Source organism: Chenopodium quinoa, unplaced genomic scaffold (assembly GCF_001683475.1).
Source record: "Chenopodium quinoa cultivar QQ74 unplaced genomic scaffold, ASM168347v1, whole genome shotgun sequence".
Lineage (NCBI taxonomy): Eukaryota > Viridiplantae > Streptophyta > Magnoliopsida > Caryophyllales > Amaranthaceae > Chenopodium > Chenopodium quinoa.
In genome coordinates, this window is record NW_018745521.1 from 212,695 (window position 1) to 234,475 (window position 21,781).

Sequence of the window (21,781 nt, forward strand, 5' to 3'; positions counted from 1 at the left end):
TATTTATATAATCAAACAGCAAATACGGAATAATTAAACACGGTAGCATTAGATTACAAATTATGAAAAAGATAAAGTACAAAGAAGATGATTAATGGTAGAATTCGACGAATCAAGTTTTGATTTCTGTTATATATGATCATTGATTCTTTAAAGGCAAATATCTCGGTGTATGATGGAGCAATATGATTATCTAGTAGTGTAGAGAGGAAGGAGATTAAGCAACTAATTTTAATATAATAAATAAAAAAAATTGTCAAGTCAATTTAATGAATGATGTTGATTTAATATTGATAAATGTATGACCATGATTTAAAAATTACAGTGGCTACAAAATTTATGTAGCCATTTTAAAACTGTCCTAAATTTTTAATGTATGCAAAAACAATTTCTCGTCATAGCATGTGTAATAAATTAAATAAAAAGGCTGGTAGTTAGTGTAAGATTGTATCAATTTTAATACTTTATATTGCTCTAATTAAAATAATTTACCAATCTATGGAGTATATTTGTTACATACTCCGTATAACCGTATATAGTAGTACGGAGTACACGTGAATATATAATTTACAAATTATCTTTTCTTCTATGTCGTTGATAGATAGACTACGGCAATTTAACTTTGCTAATAACATTGAGGTCCAAAATCTACATTTAGAAATTATTTGCTCAAGTAGTCCTTAAAATGTGGCAATCTTGAAAATAAATATTGGACAATACTGCAACTTTTAATAATCATAATTAGTGATAACAATCCCTAAATGAGGAGATATCTTACCTTGTTAGAGAAAAGAGTAATCAAAGAAAAATCAATAAGAAACGGGGGAATCGTGTCAGATATCCTTGTTCCTATCCGCAGATAGAGTAATGCTCAGTCACAACTTAGTCACACTATCTCATATGTTTGGTAGTCACACTAGTCTTGATTCATGAAAATGTTGTTTTTTAGAGCTTATTAGGACTTAACTAGCAAGCAAGGGGAAAACGTTACTCAGTCGTTTGAATGGTCAATGTATAATCAGGCTAAATATTCATATATACAATTAATTAATGTTTGATCTTATGTATATAAATACTACGTACGTATATAATATGTAAGTGGTGTACGTGTTATTCTTTAAATTTTATAATACATCAAAAACTATTCGGATATCGGTATTATACAACGAAAATAATAGATATAGAATTTTCTCAGGTTAATTGACGATTAACGAGCATAACAAATTTTATACTGAACATAACGGATTTTAATTAGGTATGTAATTACAGTATAACGAACTTAACGACATTTTAAACTAAAAGATTATTAATATCGAATATATAGTTGCTTATTAAAAGATTTTATACCAAATATAACGGTACGTAGTAGATCATTAATTTAACCGTGTATCCGTTTATCTCACCCTTTCTAGATTTTTTATAAACCGTTATATATGAGCCAAAAACGCCAAAAAAGAAGGCTAGTACTACATGTCTACACTACTACTCTATAAAGGCGTGGATACATACATAAATTAAAATCTATTTTGATTAGGGAACGATAGTCCATAAGACACAAGGAGTAAACTAGGATGCCTTTAATTTTGGTCAATTAAGTACATGTAAGACATGTATATGCAACTATGCAAGTTCCTCTCCCAATTCCTCTAATGTATGCATGGAGAGGTGGTAGGAATTCAAACTCTTGACCTATGATCAGTGAGGGAAATCTGTGATACTAACATTACTCCTAGTTTGAATGTACGGTCAACCTCATCAACCTCTTTGTAATTTATGCTTATTCGGTTAAATAAAGACCCATAAGTTAATCATATTGATAGTTAAATTTGCTAATCAAGTAATTAATTAATGTCGGGTATGTTTGCTTTTTTAATTTGTAAAATCAATATACTTGGTAGGTAGCAATTTCACATGACAAATATATGGAGTACAATATTACATTCTTCGATTCCTAGTGAGCATTATTTCAAATATTTTAGAAAACATTAAGTATTTAAGTGCTTCCATCAGACAATTTCTTGATCATTTTTTTGGGCAATTGAATTAGGAAGGATGTGATGGGGTGGCTTTTTGAGGGAAAATAATTATCAAACAACTTTTTTTTTTTAAAAAAATAAAAATTCAAGGTAAGCAATTAAGCAAGAAAAAAGTATTATTCCATTTTATAAGATAAAAATAATTTTGAAGATTTTTAGATACATCCGGGTACAAGATGCACCAAGATATTTTATTTTATTTTTTATTTAGTTATTTATTTATTTTTTGAAATGAGCAAAAAATACCATGGTTGCATGACTTGCATCATGAATCCGAATGTATTAACAACCAAATATTACTTTAAGTAAGTAAACTGATTAAGACAAACTAAAACTAAAAAATTGGGTAAGGATTTGTGAGATAGACTCGTAGAGGGAGTATTAAGCAAATTCAATTTGCTAATTTTCAAAGAAGACCATAATTATTCAATACTAGTTAAACACTTAAAAGCATCAAATTATGGTAAAACAATTGTCTTAGCAAGGGATCCAAACAAACTACATTCTTAAATTAAGAGAAGTTCAAATAAAACAGATATAGTTTATCATGGATAATTATTCTTCGAGACTTCGACCAATATAGTTGTCCAGCTCAAGAGTCCTGAAAATACAAAAAATAAACAACTTAATTAGACATAGAATTGCGTATAATACGTGGAAATTAATATAAACGAAATGTAGTAGTACTACACTATTACGTATTATGCATTACCTTTTTAGACGTCAAGAACAACCATTCCCTGCTTGGACCAGTGATATAGTACTTCATATTTGGTATTATACTGATTGCCCTTAGGATCATAATAATACTACATTTTGGAAAAAAAAAACAAAAACAAAAAAGATGTTAAATAGAAATTAATAAGCTATTGAATTATTTAAACACAAGAAACCTCTTATATATTTAGCTAAAAAAGGTCACGCCCACACGTATACAAAATATAACAATCCATGATCTAACAAAGACTTGGTTTAGTGGAAAATTTTGATCTTACAAGTTGATAATGAGGTTGTGGAATCAAACCCTATAAAGACATTTTGGGATGGGAATTCCCTAACCCATCCCATACTCTCAAAAGGCCTAACCCACATGATTATATATTTTTTATATGTATATTAATAAAAAATTTTTTTGTCAAATTTTATTATTTTTTGACTATAAAAAGTCAAAACAGGAATAACATTTTAGAATGGAGGGAATACAATTTTTACTTAGCTGGTTAAAATTTGACCAATTAATAAAAATCAATTTTTTAAATTAAATATAAATAAATAAATAAATTTTTTAAATGGTTTATTTTTGGTGTTCTCTAGATATATATTTAAATTCGTTCACTGGACGTCTAGATCTAATTTCTACCAAATATTTGATTGACATACAATTATACAAACATAAATTTCGAGACTTGAAAGTATCATCTCGTCTATCTTCTCTCAAATTGAATGAAAATATTTAAATTTTGTTTAGAATGTAAATTTCATAAACAATTAAAATTTAATCACACAAATTGTGCATACATGTAATAAATTCAATAAATCAAAATAAAGATTATTTGCATGTAAAAACACATTAACTCAATAATTTTTTTTGGATTAATATATACAATCTTGACATTATTTCGTACCAAAACCTTTAAAACATGTTCACTCAAACCCCAATCTTAACAAGCAAATGATTTAATCGATCTCAATTTTTTTTAAAGATAAATCGATCCCAATATAAATTCATTTCGCTTCAAAATTTATGAATTATTTTCTTATCACAAAAATTATAAACCACTAAAATCACTTCTAAAATTTGTTAAAATTACTCATACTAGATATGTTATTTGTCAATACATTCAAGATAAATTAAATAAAAAATTGTAATAAAAAAATGAAATCGACTTTAGACGTAAAATGGAAAGGGATATATATTTATATAGCATGCATATACCTTATAGACACGTCCATTAGCAAGAATTCGCTCTTCTGCAAGCCATCCTGGAAGAAGCCAGCGGTATGAAGGGGAGCTCATATCATGGATGAATGACACCGTCCCATTAGGATCGGTGCCAGTAATACGTTCATGTCCTCGTGCTCCCAATCTGCTCAAGGTTGACATTGTCATCGTTGTTGGCCTGAATCTGTGCTCTCTCATCGTCGCGCTTGAGGAGGAGCTTGCTGGTTTCCTAGCCATATATTTTTTGGGGGGGCTGATGAAAGAGTGTAAAAACAGGACAAAGTAAGGAGTTTAGCAAGGCTATATGGTTAATTGATACGAGAGGGGTGTACATGTTTATATAGTCGGAGAGTTTATGTTTGGGTATTAGGCCCATAAATTCTTTTAAATTGCATTAGGTACCCCTACCTTTTGCTTTTTTTATTTTTAATTTTTTTTTATATCTATTATTATTATTATTATTATTATTATTATTATTATTATTATTGATTAGGGGATTTTTATCCACCAAGCGCCGTTTGACAAGTGGACCAACCAGGTTCCGCCACGCGTCCTCCACGGACCACTTAAGACACGCCACGTGTCCACCCATGCCAAATGGGACAACCGGCCATCAAGGCCCATTTCAGTCTAGAAGCCCGATCGGCCCTAGGTTTACCTTAAACCTAGAGAGTTGCACGCTTCCCAAGGCTATAAATACTCGATTAATCCTCATTAATCAAGGGGGGGAATAATTAACGGAACGGAGGAGAAACATTACGGAACACACTAATAACCGGCTGATCTCGCTAGCAAAGCAGATTACCTACATTAAATACTCTCACCTAGAGAGACCTTATTACTTTAATTTCTGTATTAATTACTCCTTAATCAGGTACTAACTTGACCGTTGGAGGCGGAGCTCTCAGGAGTCTCCGTTATTTTGCAGGTACAGGCGTCCGGTTCCAGTCTCGGAATTGTAGCTCTCCCGCAGGACATCAGAAAACCCCAAAACAATTATTATTAAATATTTATATATTTTCGATACATGCAAAAACATGAAGTACTTCTCATAATCACATACGTACTTGTATAAATAAAAAGGCTTCGTACGTAAAAGATTGTGTGTCGATTTCAATATTACAATGATGATCCATATTTGTTGCATACACCAATCCATACAACTAAGCGTATATATAAAGAAGTACAGTGTATTAAGCATTTCATTAGAAAAAAGATAATAAAAGTCGTTACTCATTTTATCCGTTTTAAATGAGTACACTATTTGAAATCAATACATTTGAACTAATGGAATACTCATGTTAGGTGGTACACGTGAATGTATTTATAATTAGCAAATTATCTTTTCTTACCTGTCATTGATATTTAGGCCATAGCGATTAAATTTTACATGCTAACGAGATTGAGGTCCAAAATCTAATTTTATTTGCTCAAGTAGTCCTTAAAATGTGGCAATTTCCAAATAAGAGTTTGGATGAGGATGGAAAGTTTAATAATTATAATTAGTGAGGTTAATAATCATAATTAGTGATATTGTGATAACCATCCCTAAATGAGGAGATATGTTACCTTATCAGAGAAAAGTTTATTCACAAAAAAATCAAGAAGAAGCGGGGAATCGAGTCAGATGTCCTTGTTCCTATCCAATGGATATTCATTAGTCACACTTGTCATGAGAATGTTGTATAGGGCTTATTAGGAGTTAATAAGCAATGGGAAAACGTTGCTTGTATTTTGCATGGTAGGTCAATGTGTATGTCCACGTATAATCAAGTTCATGTTTAAAAATGCGATTAGTGTTTGATATTAGTTATATGGAATGTAAGTTGTGTACTTGAGGGATTCTTTAAAATTAGTAATAAATCCTAAATGATTCAAATATTGGTGTAATACGACAAATATAACAAATCTTAGCTTCTTAGGTGAATGTAACGAATTTAACGGATTTTTAAAGGTAATTACAACGACCATAACAAGCTTTTTAAAGAATGAACACCAAACAAAACGGTTTTCAAAAGAATTAAATTTTGAACATAACGGTAGATCATTTAACTGATTTATCCATATCTCACTTTTCCTACATGTTCCTTATAATGTTATATGAGTAAAAAAACGACGAAAATATAAATGTAACGGAATTTTCTAGTTATATACAAATAATGTAACGGAAATTACTCTATCATATTTTTCTTTTTTACGTTTACCGATTTTATTAAACTGAACTTATTTTCACAGACTTGACTTTATTTTTTATTAAACTGATTTTTAAAGAATCAAGCCCAAAAAAAGCATTATTTGGAGTGTTAAGAGGGAGTAGGTCAGTAGGTGGACTAACATCCAGTATAGTTAGTTCTGGCCTGAAGCCCATTTTCACACCTAACCCAAAAAAAAAAGAAGAAAAAAAAAGAGTTTCGAGTATTATTGCTAAGATTAAATAATAAAAAATAAAAATTAACGGAGTACTGTATAGTCGTTGGTAGAGTTTCAGTTAAATCTAACAAAGTGGGGCTCCTAAACTCAATTTTTTGATGTTCTTCCCTGGAATGGTGTGAATCCCAGGTAATTTCTGAACTAAATTTGTTTTCATATTTTAATTTCATCGATTCTTCTGCAATTTTGTTCATTCCCCTGTTTAATTTTTTATTTAATTTATGAAAATTTATCTCCTAAGTTTATTAATTTGTTTTAATTTTTCATTGATTATAGTATCGTATGCATTTAGGGCTTGATATGATTCAATGTTTTCACTACTGTATATTGCTGAAATTTTGATCTAAGAATACGATTAAATTGGTATAAATTCATATAGAAACTACAATTTTTATTTTTAGAGATATAAAGTGTAGTAGCCCTTTAAGTTCTATTAAGTTATTGATTGCTAAATTCTTTTGAATTGTTGGTTATAAAATAGAATCGATGTTTAATTATTTTCCCCTTTAAGGGATGATTTGGTTGTTTGATTGTTAGATTGGGGATAATTATTGAGGAATAGAGAGAGTTGAATCAAGTTAAAAAGAGTCTAATCACTCAATGTTGATTATTCAGTATAATATACAAGATGTTAAAATGTCTCTTCTGAAATGAAGTTAAATTTTACACTGCATTGTATTTGTGCATTTGATGGTGAAGGGGATGTATTAGCAATTATTATAAGGGTCAAATGCATTCGAATTCTAGAGCTCTTAATGTTTTATAGTCAGAATTTGGGTTTTCAAATTGCATAGATCTAGTTTTTCGCCCCGAAAAGAGGTTTTTTGATGTTAAAAACAGAATTTGGGATTTCCACTGCATAGATCGAGTTATTTATATCATATTGCATAGGTTTATAAGCCAGGGAGTTCGAAGGCTTCAAACATTAGTATTTATAAAACCCTTGGCTGTGTCTTTTAGCTTCAAACGTTTAAAGATGTAGTTGTGACATTTGAAAAGAATTATGTCTTAAGATCCTGTCATGTACCAAACTTACAGATTGAAATAATTATATGTTCATAATGCACTTAGATTTCCTGGTTGATTGTGTTATTGAAATTCGCATAGGATTTCCAAGAGTATTTATAAACCCGTGGCTGACTCGTGCTTGAACCCTAGCTAGTGCATGTATGCATGGTTTCCATATCCTATATATAAAGTGAGGTGGGGTTTTGTCCTATCGACTACCTCCGTTAATATTTATGTGCAATTTTTACTATTTTTGTCCGCTAAACATTATGTGCAACTATTCAGTTTTTTTCCATTTTTAGTAACTTTTTTGCTGTAAAATGACCAAAATGCGGCTTATTAAATATCAGAGAATGAAATGTCTTTTGACTTGCTACTTGATTGATGATGGTAAGGTTTAACTCTTGATTTTTCTAGATTCGCAATTGAAAGGCTTATCTGCTTATGTTATCTTTGAGATTGATCAAGCCATGTTGTCCTAGACATCCTTATGTGTGCCTTGAAACGAGCTAATGAGCTTGTAGTGGCAAAATTTAGAATGTTCTCAGTAGTGAGTCTTCCTATAGCATCTGGCAAATTATGTATACATAGGACTGTAGGATCATGTGTTACCAGATATAGTATCAACAATCTAATGCAGAACAAGTTTAAGCGCGAGGTCCCTCTTTGGATTATTGTCACATTCCCCTGTTGTAGTTGATAGGCTTTCTCACGATATGTGTCTCGATAGATTATTATTGGCCAGAGAAGGGTGCTAAACTGCTAATCTTATTATCATTGTGAAAAATTTGCACTCTAGAACCTAGTTTAGCGTCTAGGGATATACGCAAGGTCAGAAGATTATACTGTTTATTATTACAAGTGTGCCCATCTTGTCAGTTGAAGAGCTACGAAGAACAAATAGGTTTGAACATTGTGCTGTCCTTTCTTGTTTGAGTTCACCTCTCTAGCTTAGGACATGTTTTGGACTATGCCCTTATAGGCATTGATGCCTGCCTGAATTTCCAACTTCTGTAGTAGACATAATTTAGTGCCTTCTGCTGGCTAAAAATGTTCCAATCTACCACAAAAAATGATCAATTTCTTAGTGGAGGAATTAGAATGTGGACTTTGCACTTTGCTAGATGACATAATTGGTGTTTGTATATAAAATGAGATTAAGCTCTTAAGTTATACAAGTACTAGTTTGTCAGTTTGCCATATGCTGACTGTAGCAGGTCTGTCGGTCTCACATTAGCTTATTGTTGACGAAGTCAGGATGAATTTTTTATTTTATTTATATTTTTTTATTTTTTATTTTTTTTTCCATTTAAGGAGTGGCTATTAATTTTTCAGTGGGTGATTTTTGATGGTTCACACATCATTAGTAGTTAGTGTGAGTCTGACCCAAGATCTGCCCATACTGGAATACTGGATTCACTAGTGCGATTTGGCTTCGATGTTATGCCTGAGGGATTCTCTGTATAGTGTTACGGTATCATCATCAACAGCTGGGTTTCTCTCTTGGTTTTGTTTTTTTTCTTATCCTTTTTAAATAAAAAGAATTGGCAAAAGTATATGCTGTGTTAGTGTTGCATGTTTAATGTCTTATATGTGATATTAAATTATTAACACCTTTAAATACCAGGGAAGTGACTGGACCTGGTAGAATGGCAGACTCAAACCAGGATGTTGGTGACTATGACACACTGAAAATTGATGGAGTGGAAGTTCTTTGGACTGAAAAATATGAATCTCTATTTGTATATATAATGGCGGAAGAAATTGCTAAGGGAAACATGCAAGCAACTACTTTTGCCAACGCAGCATGGAAAAGTATTGCAGAGGCTCTGAGACAAAGAACAGGGAAGGAATACACATATTTGCAGTTGAAGAATAAATATCACAACCTGAGGGCTCGATGGAGTGACTTTAGTAACCTGTTGCAGGAGAGAGACATTGTGTATGACTCGATAACTGGAGAAGTTATTGCTTCAGATGCTGTGTGGAGAAAATTGTCAACGGTATGATTATTTTCAACCTTTTTCTACTATTAATAGTTGAGATTTAGTAATAAATTCATGTCTTTAGTTTGATGAGAAAACTTTGTTGTGGGCTTGAATGATTTGTTCTTTTAATGCAGAAATATCGGCGAGCAAAAAGCTTCAGAAAGAAAGGATTGAAAGATTATGATAAATTGTGCGTGATATTTGGTGATCCAAAAATCCAATACATTAGAGGAGATTCCAGTGAAGGAGATGGAGATCCTTATAGAGCCAAGAGAATTGAGAAACGTCAAACTCCAGAGACCCCATGTAAAGATATATTGGTTGAGAAGTCTACTACTCCAAAGAGACAAAAAATCAGTAAGAAGTTGAGCTTAACCCCTTCCTTGGATTCAGTTGCTGATAGCGGTGATGGTTGTGGGTACCAATCTGTGCAAGTTCACGATGTTGTTAGATGTATGGAGGCACTGAACTCGCTAGAAGGAATAGATGGAGCGTCATACGTGAAAGCAACAAGGTATATACATGATGACCCCCTATGGAGAAAGATGTTTCTCTGTATGCCAGATGAAAGGAAGAAAGACTGGGTGCTCAACATTTGAATTTTGTGATGGTTAGACTGCTAAGCTTTCATTTTTGGATTGTTATGTCTGTCTGCTACAGTGGCATACATGTAAATGCTCTGGATTTACGACATAACTTTTGGATGCTGGATAGGTGTATATATATATACCGAGTAAAAAAAAAAAAAAAAAAAAAAAAAAACACGTTGCTCAAGTATTCTTTTTTCTCTTCTTCACCATGCAGTAAGTGAGTATAAAATCAAAGACACCGTATATATAACTAGTATGTTTTCGGAGATATGACAACAAATAGTCAAATACCCCACATTAGTATGGAGTATATGTGACTAAAATATCCGACGAGGGAGTATTTTCTATTAGTATGTGTTAAAATAGGGAATACAGGGTCAAGTTTGATAAAATCTTCAAATAATTCTAAATGCTCTAATTTTATGTATGTTTGACATCTTCTTACATTGTATTTCTCATATCCTAAACCATACTGTATTTGACATAATTCTTATGTATTTCTAAGATCCTAAAACATACTGTATTTGGCATTCACGTCAAACCTCGTAATTATGTATCAGAGGTTTGTAACTTCTTGGTCAATTCAAATCCAGGCAAGCCAGCAAATCTTCCAAGTCAGATCCTGGATTCTCTGGGTTTACAGAGGCCATTTCTGAGTTCTGCTTCTCACCACCATCATCGCCGCCATTCAACGACAAATTGAACATTGCTTCAAGATTTTTCTCTAGATTTACCAGGAACTGTTTATACTCTGCAGCTTATCCTTGCAATTCATCATTTCGACGTCTGTGAAACTTGCTCCACACAAGTTGCAACCAAGAACATAATCCCCAGGCTTCTAAATGTTACCAAGATGAGTTTCAACACAAAAAACAGTATCATTCTTACCAAAATCTGAGACCCGAGCAACACGAGCATTTGCTAAAGAAAATCGCAATCCCTTGGAAACAATCTCCATATCCAACACTATATACTCCACAAGTTTCCTACTAACTTTTAGAGGCTCAAAAGGTTCCCTCCAATATTCATAATATTTCATCCGACATTCTCTAAGGTTCAAGGAATCAAGAAAACTGGTAGCATTCGAGGCACCAGTACAAATAACCAAAGGCCCCCAAGAAAAACTAGACTACCCTCGGAAATAGGGCAGACTACTATCGTAATGTAACTCTGATAAATTTATACTTATTATTACATATTTATACTCACACTTATTATATTAAGGGGGTTACTAAATCACGTCCAGTATTTACCGGGTAACGCCCGTATTTTAAAATAAACATACTAATATACCTCTCCCTTAAATAACCCATCAAAAGATTTTTTTTTTACTTTTAGCTTTCTCTCTCTTCACCCTTTTCACCTACTTTTCTCTTTCACCCAAATTCAACCCCCAAAATCATCCACCACCACCGGTTACCACCAAATTCAACCACCAAGAAAATAATAATAATAACAATAATTAAATATTTATAATAATTAAATAATATAATAATAATAAACGACATAAATACGATAATAATAACAATAATAATAAGTAGAAACGCTTGAACTGTTTGAATGTACCATGGAAGAAACGCCTGTATTTAGAATCTACCATGGAACATTCTAAAATTTCAGGCGTTCCTACCATGGTTCGCCTGAAATTTTAGAATGTCCCATGGTAGATTCTAAATTTTCAGGCGTTCCCATGAACATTTGAAAATACAATGTGAGGAACGCCTGCTATTTTTGAATCTACCATGGGACATTCTAAAATTTCTGGCGTTCCTACCATGATAGATTCTAAATTTTCAGACGTTTCTCCGGCAATTACGAAATAAAAAAAAACGACAAAACTTCATCCGTACTCACAGGCGACCTCTCCGATGGCGTCGTCAATTCCGCAAACTCATCCATTCACCGCTTGTGTAAATCATTTTTGAATAAAGCTTTTTTTTTTTTTTATGAATAATGGTGGCTGGTGGCGGTGGCTGATTGGTGGCTAGTGGGGTAAAAATAAAATACGATAAATTTATAAGGGATAAAAGTAAATTAGGGTAAAATTAAAAGGGGGCATGCTTGTAATGTCATGTTAAAATACGGGCGTTACCCAGTAAATACCGGACGCGATTTAGCAATTCACTATATTAATTATAAAAGCACAAATATCGAAGCAATTTTAATACATTTTTGCCGCTTGATTAACATCTTAACTTGATACATGTGATAAACTTATATTTTCTCATATAAGTAATGTTGGATTACTTGGATAACAAGTCCCATTGCTTATAGGAATGTATATTGTACTACTTTAAAATCCATACTGGATTAAAAATGGCGGCAACGAGCGATGAAGAAATGGAGAAGTTACTCTCCCTCGCTGATCAAATCTCCAACGATTTCGAAAATGGTATCAATGAAATCCAAGCCCTAAAATCCAACTTCAATGCCGAAATCAACCATCGCCAATCTCTCGAGCTCACCTGCTCCACTTTGAAGAGAGAGAATGAACGATTGAAGAACCTTCATCTCGAAACCCTAAACAATCTAATGCTTCATTTACAACACAAAGGAAATTCTCACAATTTGAAAGAGGAATTGCAGAAATTAACCACCGAGTCATTCAAAGTTGCAGAAGTTCATCGGAAAACTGTGGAATCATTGAAGCGAAATCACGAGGAAGAAATTAGGGTTCTGGAGGTTCAAATTGGGGAGATTTCGCGCCAAAAATCGGCGGATGAAGCGACGATTTATCAGCTGCATCATGAGCTGATTTCGTTACGGAGTCGAATGAAGGATGTGGAGGAGAAGAGTCGAGGAGAGATTGAGGATTTGAGGGATTGTATTTTCGCAGAGCAGGAAGAGAAGAAGGAATTGAGTAAGAAAGTTAGGGATTTGGAGAAGGAATTGCTCGTTTCGAAGACGAAACAGTTTTCTTCATCGGACAAGCAGTTGGATTTGCTGAAGCAGAAGATGATGAAATTGAGGAGAGAAAATGAAGCCCTAAAAAAACAGCTCATTGCTTCCAAACAGAGCTAAAAGAGGAGACTTCAAATAGGTAAAAGCACAGAAAACATTACTTCATTTTGAAAATTGAATTTTTTATTTAGATGGAGTAGAAAATATATATGCATGTCTATTTACTGATTTATGGAGCAATATGATCATATTATCCACATATGATATTGTTGTGCAAATTTGAATACATATCGTGGAATTGTTAGATAATTCGTACATTGGTAGTTTGAAATGACTAGTAATAGTGCATTGATACTTTAACAATATAAGGAATTAAATGGAATCTGATTAGATAGGTACAATGAAATAAATGGAGTAATACTGTATTGATACTTTACTAGATAAGATGTGTATTCAAGGCCATTATCTGTATGCTGTATAACAACAAGCCTATAGTTTGGTGTTTGTTTTCTATATATATTAAGCCATAATGCTATTAAAATACGTCTTAATTTCGTACGAGTACTAGTATCTAGGATATGTTGGATCTAAGATGACTGCAGTCTGCAGGACTCGCAGATGTCTGTCTCCTGAAGTCTTGTATCAACTGTTATTGCTGTTACGGTGGGGATTATTTATTAGTTGTTTCCTTTTGGTGTCAGCCTGTTTAGGAAACACCCCACTTAATCGTAGACAAAAGGAAGGGGGAACGTGGAGAAATAAGAGAAAAAGAGGGTTGCTTGCCTGTGTTCAGTAAATGACTCTAGGAGGCCAAAGTGAAGGGATGCCTGCTTAGGTATTAGGTGCAAGTGTTTTTGTGAATCTAGCCTCTCAAGTTTCACATTCCGTTTTATTACTATAAGACCGTGTATCTATTCAATACCTGAACTTGCAGCCTAGTTTCCACCTTGTAAATAGTTTCTCTGCCCTGTGTACGTAGAGGGTCATCGCAAAACCTAGGGTGATTGCAAGAGCCTCATCCCTGAAAGCTAATATAAACTGAGTTACAGACATAAGGTGGTTGCAAGATCCTCTTATTTGAAAAGCTAAACTTGACATATATTAGTACACAAGGGCTCTGTTGACTCCAATACTCTAACTCTGTTGGTGAATTTCAGTCCATCAGTTTTTTTTTTCCTTTCTTTCTGGCTAGACAGTTAAAAGCATTCTGTTTTGATTATTCTGATAGTCATTCGGCATTCTAAGCTAAGGATGCAATGCAGGAATTTATATAGCTTGCACGAAACTTATTGTTCATTTAAACAAAAATTAACAAATTCACTCACACAATGTATTTGAAAGTTCGCAAAGATATCCTAGAATTAAAATTTGGATTAGAGATTTTTAGCTTCTTGATCACTCAAATCAAGATCAGCAAGCAATTCTTCCAATTCAAGTTCTGAATTATCTGGCTTCATGGATACCATTTCCGAGGTTTGATTTTCACCTTCTCTGTCATTCAATGACAAATTGAACATCGCTTCTGGATTCTTCTCTAAATCTCCCAAGAACTGTTGATATTCTGGACTTGCCTTCTGCCTAGTAACCTTAATATGCAGCTTTGCTGCTGCATTTTTCTTCTTAATCAGAACAACATTTGGCACTATATCCACACAATTCTCCATTTCAACATCAGCAGAATAATTCGTACTGCACAATTCGTAACCAAGAACATAATCCCCAGGCTTCAAAACATTACCAAGATGAGTTTTAACCAAAGATTCTGTACCATTCTTACCAATAACTGAGACCCGTGCAACTTGTACATTTGCTAAAGAATATAACTGTCCTCTCGAAACGATCTCCATATCTAACACTTTATACTCCACCAGTTCACTACTAGTCTTTAGAGGCTCAAAAGGTTCCTTCCAATAATCTTTGACACGTATCTGACAATAAGTCAATGTTAAGGGATCTAGAACTCCAATAAAATTATAGGAAGATATACAAATAACTAAAGTTCCAACATGATGTGAAGCAATGAGACTTCGAGGGAGATGTATAAGATCATACTGGTAAATAGGGCAGATCACAGCTGAGATGTACCAAATCTCGGTATGATTATTTCTGTTAGGATCAGAGGACTTCATAAATTTCTTGCGAAATTGATCAGGCATAATAGGTGTTTGAGTAACGAGGAAGTTGTACAAATTCTCGGCATCTTTTCTATTAACAAATAAGAAATCCACTCCTTGATTTGCAAGCTTCATCTTCTTAATGTTGAAAAGTGTTGGTCGTGTAGTCAGCACATGTAACTTTATAGCTCGAAGAGTTTTATCTTGAAAGCATACTGTCTAAGTTGCACAACATAGCTCAGTTGTGTTTCATCAATTAAATCTAAACAAGAAGGACAATTCATATAAGCTGGTGTAAACACAACATCACACTTTCTTTCTAACCTCGAACCATCAGGGCCTTCGTATTGGACCTTTAAGACAAGTGAGATGACCGTGGAATGAACATTCGGTTGCACAAGCCAAGCATCGATCAACATCAATCGAAGTTCACGAAAATAGAAACCGAGCTTCTCCAGAAGAAATCTTATTAGTGATATGGAAGATGATTCTTCCGGAGGGAATTTATGCCAACTTTTTGTTCCTGTATATGAGTAGCTTTGACAAACTTGGCAATGCATGATAATATAAAATCTTGGTAATTTTTTAGTAGGATCTTCGGAGGGTCTATAACTCTTGCACTCGTGGATGTTTGTGTTAGAGAACAAGAAGCCACAACATTTACAGCATGATGTGATCTTAGCAATATCCCGTCGGTTCACCATCCACGTTTTTTCCTTGCTCGTCACTGACTGCGGATCAAATTGAAGAACAAATTAGGAAGAAAAAAAAACACAACAACAACAACAAAGTTTTAGCCCCAAATTATCAACGTTCAATGGACGTCATGAAATCCTTACTCGACACTTCAATTTTCATTGAATTGCCTCGTTATATTGGAGGTACAATTTATGAAAATAATTGTACTAACAAATTAAATTAAAAAAGAACTAACCACAACAATCAGTTTAATTTATTGGAGAACAACAACAAATCCAATCAAAGAATTTCTTAGTTTGGCAGGAAGTACCATGTATGTTGTCATTCTAACGAGGTCATGGAATCCTTACCCGACACTTCACTTTTCATTGAATCACCTCATAATAGTGTACATACAAATTACAAAATTAATTGTTATTGCAAATATATATCATATATTACAAAACTTTATAAAAATGTATTCTTTACTCAAATGAATTAATCTAATTGTAACAAAAAAAAAAAAAACCCTACAAAAATTAGGGTTTAGTAAGACAAAAAAAAAATATAAATATACCAAAAAAAAATAGTACGTACCTTAATCATTTAATCATTCAATTTTCTTTGAACAAAGTTGAGATGTCGTCATTGTCTTTTTCTCCTTATTGATGGTTTTAGTTCTATATTTAACAAAATCGCCAGTTTTTTTTACTCCTATTTTCCATTGTTGAATGGTTGATTAATTGTAAATTTGCTATCAGTGCTTTGATTCAACTTTTTTGAGTTCTTTCTTTTGGGAATAACTAGGATTCTAGGAAGGTTAGACTAATGCGGGTATGCGGCTATATAAGGGGTAATCAGTTTTAATCACTTGCAGGCCAAGGTGGTAAACTATAAGTAAATTTCTATATATATATATATATATTAAATGGAATTGTAGGTGAATTTCTAATTAGTTTAATGACTTTATTATCCCTTTGATTGACGAAGCAATTCTTCTATAACCTTTAATTGAAAAAGAAAAATTAAGAATAAGGGTATTAAGGATTCGGAAGATTTGTGTTAGATACATACATATACATACATATATATATATATATATATATTTGTTTTAGACAAAACTAGATTATCCCCATGCGATGCACGGTTTTAGTAAAAAAAATTATAGTATAGAACTTGTATATACAATGAATCTTTTCAATTTTGTCATAAATTCATCGGAAGGAGATTTAATGATTTCAAACAAAATCAGATGAATCAAATAGACCCTTAATGATTTTAATTTTTTTTTGCTTGCACTAAGTCAATAACAATTGCTCTCTTATATACTTCCATTTATGTTTGCAAGTAGATATTTTCAATAATCAAATATGCATATATTATGCCCATGCCCATGTAGATGTTTTTAGTTTATTTGAAACATTATTATGGTACATTGTATTATTATATATCAATCTATAGTATTTGCACTCTTTGTTTGTGTCATCCAAACTTAATTTTATTGTTTTGACTTTAATGACTTAACTTCTGATTTAATTTAGTGAGAACCCTTCAAATCACACTTAAACAAGGCAGCTTTTGATTTGGTATGTTTTGACCTACCTTATGTTAATGTATTGATGTGGATGCGGTTTATACATCATGTACAATGTGCGCGTTCAACTATCTGTAAATGTGACCTGGACATGTAAATTGTAGCTGAATTTTAGGATTTTGTGGATATCTCTCTTCAATTCTATCATATATTAATGGTACTTGTGGTAAATCGCGTCTGTTCTTCATCGGTTGAGCAAAAAGTGAAAAACTACTACCATATTATTTTAGCTTTGTAGTATTTGTACACGATTTGGATTTCATTCTTGTACCTGTAAATTTAAATGTGATGTATGCAGCATCAGGTGCACCTAAATAGAAAGTTGGAGAGTAGCAGCACAAGATTATCAATCCATAAATTCAATTAAGAACTCAGATACATTATTTCTTATATAACAATAGGGTCAATAGCCCACAGGAACCAAGCACACTTATTACACTTTTTTTCAACATCCAAGTAACAAAGACAGTAAACGATTAGTGGAAATAAACAACAAAACTTTGACACTTGTCTTTATTGTTTGTAGAAAGTAGAAGATAAACAGTATCAGGGAGAGTGACTTATGATTATGAAGCTAGGGCATTAGGTAAGATGGTGGAGACTTTAGTTTAGTAAGGAGGTGGAGACTTGTAAGAGTACGAGGGTGAGTAGTAGTATGGTTTAGGAGAGTAGTAGTATGAAGGGGACTTGTAGGGTTCAGGGGACTTATCATATGAAGGAGCCTTGTAGGGTTCGGGGGATTTGTAGTCATATGAGGGGGACTTGTAGGAGGGTGGAGACTTGTAGTACGAAGGAGACTCATAGGAGTACGAAGGGGATTTGTAGGCTGGTGGGGACTTGTAGTATGAAGGGGACTCGTAGGAGTATGAAGGGGACTTGTAGGCTGGTGGAGACTTGTAGTCGTATGAAGGGGATTCATAGGAGTATGAAGGGGACTTGTAAACTGCTGGAGACTTGTAGTCGTATGAAGGGGACTTGTAGGCTGGTGGAGACTTGTAATCGTATGAAGGGGACTTGTAAACTGGTGGAGACTTGTAGTCATATGAAGGGGATTCATAGGAGTATGAAGGGGACTTGTAAACTGGTGGAGACTTGTAGTATGAAGGGGACTCGTAGGAGTATGAAGGGGCTTTGTAAGCTGGTGGAGACTTGTAGTATGAAGGGGCCTTGTAAGCTGGTGGAGACTTGTAATATGAAGGGGACTCGTAGGAGTACGAGGGTGAGTAGGTGCCATATTCATAGGGTGGTGGAGACTTATATTCGTATGGAGGAGATTTGTAGGAGTACGAGGGAGAGTAGGGTGGTGGAGATTTATAGTATGATGGGGATTTGTACACGTATGAGGGCGAGTAGTATGGTGAAGGTTTGTATTCGTATGAATCTGCAGCTACGTTAGTAAACAGTGGAAGCAATGCGAAAGCACAGACAAAAATAATAAGCCCGCCGAAATTTGCCATTGTGTATGTGTTGTGCTGAAAATATCAGCTGCCTGTACTCCTTATTCGACAAGTTACTTGTTAATCTTTGTGTGCAGGCTATGAATGTTGCTTCAAACTTAAAAGATAATACTTGTTTATATAGTTAACATATCGTACAACTTGAAGGATTTGTTTAATTCCTGAGGAAAATTTCAAACTTCAAAACATCTATCACAGCTGACCACACACCCGTACTTGAATTTTTAGATTAGTGTAATTAGTCATCTTGCTTTTGCGTTACATTAGAAAACATAATTAAAGAAACTTTCAAGTGGAGTACTTGTTTTTTTTTTTTTTTTTTCCTTTCTTCTTTGCTCATTTACTATGTCATTTTTAGAACTAATCAGAGGAATTATACAACATCTGGAATCGGTCTGTGTAATGCACATCATGATTATGACCCTAAAACAGCGAGTACTTATTTTCAATTTTATTTTGGTCAGAAGAGGAAATAGTATGCTAGTCCGATCCTTTAGAGTATTAAATTAATTGCTACTTACTGTTTGAATTTTCTCATATGAAAACATTACTGTGATCAGTAGATTTAGCCTTTTGTTGATGCAAAGGTTATTTGACTAGGTACTATTAGAACTGGTCTTATGGCCATGTACATTATGCCGTGTGAACTGAAGTGTTACTTACAAATGGTAAATTATGACCAATGTATGTACTTGCTCCGTTTACTGGTTCTACCATATTGATATTTCCCCGTTGTTTTGTTAATTCATCATTTTAACCAATAATATCTTTAGCTATATATCTATTAGTAATTAATTAGTCTGTTTATATGGCGAGGTTATAGCCATAATTCAAAGAACTCTCTTCCCTCAATTCTGCAACTTATCACGTTGTCTGACAGAAGATGCCTGAATCTCTTCAGAGGCCTGATCATACTATCCTAGACAATGAGCAGCAGACAATTAAACATACAGAGTACTATTTTTATTTTTTATTAGTAAATAATTAATGCAAATCAGCTGAATGTTTGTTACCTTTGCAAGACCTAACAAATTGAAGTTCTTAGAAACTTCAAAACAATATGCTTTCATTCATCAGTATGTATTTTAAGAAGAATGATAAGTCTGTGGTACGGCGAATGATTAAAGAAAAATTCATTCGAATGCGTAGCTTTAGATGTCGATCCTCTTTTAATGTTTTTCTATCAAAATAAGACTTTATATACGAAGTATCTTATAAGCTACTCATCAAATCATAATCAATATTTGCCAAAAAAAATTGGTTTCTCAAAACTCAAATGCTTACAGTATGAACCCAAGGGAATTAATGCCTGCCTGCACTGACAACGCTAATTGTTTTTCCTGGATTACTCTATTGTTATCTAATACTTTGTACTCCATAGTAGAGATCAAATGTGATACAGACAGTTTGATAAAATTCACCAATGACTTTCAGTATGTTTGATCAAATGATATCAGTTGTTTTGATTTTGTTCTGCCTGTCTGTACTCTGTTGGTTATGATTCGTATGAACTACTTCGTTTGTTAAGACTTCTTATTCTGGCTCAAGTTCTTGTGCTGGAAACTCAACATTCCGACAATGTATTGACACTTAACATTCATGTTGGATCAAAAAAAATGGAAGACTGATATTTGAGCTAAAAACTCCGTAGATTTTTGTCCCAAGGACTCATATGGAGTACTTTTATTTCAGGACTTGCACTAATGTTGGCATGTGTAAGTCAAAATCTAACATCGCAGCAGACTAAATTGCCAAAACATAGTATGCACAAAGGATCATCTAGGTTGCATTAGCTCACGAATATGGTGCAGCCAAGGACTGAGGTTGGGATGGGAGACGAGTCCCCAGAATCGCCCTTAATTTCTAGTTGCTGTCAGTCTGTCTCAATTCACAAAGTAACTGTTTGATCTTCGATTGAGGCTGCCTAAACAAAAGGTATGATTTATCAAAAGGACGTCTATAATGTAAAACTAGATAACTATTCAATGAAACGAAGATTACTAAATTCAATTGGTTAACGCGATGTGTTTTCTCTAACTGCAATTCTGCAACAATGTCAACTTATTGATGATGAGACTTGTATTCAAAGTCCAATTTAGTCAAATATAATAAACCTTATGTTTTATGTTTCCTTGAGCCTATAGATTTGCATAGCTAGTTACTTTAAAGCTAGGACATAATTTTTGACAAATCCCACATTGTTATTTTACAAAGTCGGCACCATGTTTATAAACACTTAAGGTGCATATGATGGATACGACCTTACTTGAACAGGATCTGTTCTATAGGATCGTACCTCTGTATCCTTGAGTTCTAAGGAGACAGAAAACCAAGTCTGGTGGATGAATTATGACCGTGCGATCAGAGCGTGATTAACAGCTACCTTTGGTCCTCGGACTACTGGCCCGTAGATGATCGTTCCCCAGCCTACTTTGTGAGCTTGGGATGGTCACACGGTTGTCTGACAGACTCAACTTTTTTTTATTGTATTGAACTCAGAAGACTTGCAGTCTTGCTGATGTTAATTAATGAGGATGATTACATTTTACGCCTATATAGGCGGTACCTGAGCTGCGTGAGATGGGGGTTGCTACACAAGCTCTATTTTATTTACGCTTCGTATACCAGGAGGTGAACTGTGAACAAAGAGAGGTCTAATCAAAGGAGTTGCAAGGATTAGGATACGCAAGAAGATGAGAACTACCGATGAGCCAAAAGGTGTGACTGTTAGAATTTACGACATCTAATAACAGAAAATTTGCCATGAATACTCAATGTTTTTATTCCCACATTGACATTTTACATGATACTATACCTATTTATATATATCTGTTTTGCCCGCAACAGCTTTTTTTATCAAACTTTGATAATACATTATATGGGCCGCCAGCCCATCTGTAAACAATAACACTTGGCCCAAGCCCAACCAACAAATATTCGCGTGAAACTTGATTGATGATTTCTTCACGCTAATCCAAGTATCCTAATATCTCTTGCCAACCGTGTTATCCCAAATTACTTCTAGATTGGATAAAGTCACAAA

At 33.7% G+C, this 21,781-nt stretch overlaps 5 protein-coding genes across 5 annotated transcripts; 2 read left to right on the top strand and 3 right to left on the bottom strand.

Moving 5' to 3' along the window:
- Positions 1–2,752: 2,752 nt before the first annotated feature.
- On the bottom strand, positions 2,753–4,215 carry LOC110715268. Its single transcript, XM_021893832.1, has 2 exons — positions 3,973–4,215; positions 2,753–2,845 (listed from the first exon to the last, which is right to left on the bottom strand). Exons 1-2 carry the CDS (start codon positions 4,213–4,215, stop codon positions 2,753–2,755), a joined length of 336 nt encoding a protein of 111 aa, XP_021749524.1.
- Positions 4,216–6,316: 2,101 nt separating this feature from the next.
- On the top strand, positions 6,317–10,166 carry LOC110715293. Its single transcript, XM_021893861.1, has 3 exons — positions 6,317–6,537; positions 9,044–9,419; positions 9,539–10,166. Exons 2-3 carry the CDS (start codon positions 9,066–9,068, stop codon positions 10,001–10,003), a joined length of 819 nt encoding a protein of 272 aa, XP_021749553.1. The 5' UTR covers positions 6,317–6,537; positions 9,044–9,065; the 3' UTR covers positions 10,004–10,166.
- Positions 10,167–11,629: 1,463 nt separating this feature from the next.
- LOC110715287 (protein At-4/1-like) lies at positions 11,630–13,119 on the top strand. The gene has a single exon (XM_021893852.1). It carries the CDS (start codon positions 12,311–12,313, stop codon positions 13,013–13,015), a length of 705 nt encoding a protein of 234 aa, XP_021749544.1. The 5' UTR covers positions 11,630–12,310; the 3' UTR covers positions 13,016–13,119.
- A 1,149-nt stretch (positions 13,120–14,268) lies between these two features.
- LOC110715269 (60S ribosomal export protein NMD3-like) lies at positions 14,269–15,144 on the bottom strand. Its single transcript, XM_021893833.1, has one exon. It carries the CDS (start codon positions 15,142–15,144, stop codon positions 14,269–14,271), a length of 876 nt encoding a protein of 291 aa, XP_021749525.1.
- Positions 15,145–17,611: 2,467 nt separating this feature from the next.
- LOC110715296 (extensin-2-like) lies at positions 17,612–18,840 on the bottom strand. Its single transcript, XM_021893864.1, has one exon. The coding sequence runs from the start codon at positions 18,736–18,738 to the stop codon at positions 17,890–17,892; it is 849 nt and encodes a 282-aa protein (XP_021749556.1). The 5' UTR covers positions 18,739–18,840; the 3' UTR covers positions 17,612–17,889.
- Positions 18,841–21,781: the final 2,941 nt, after the last annotated feature.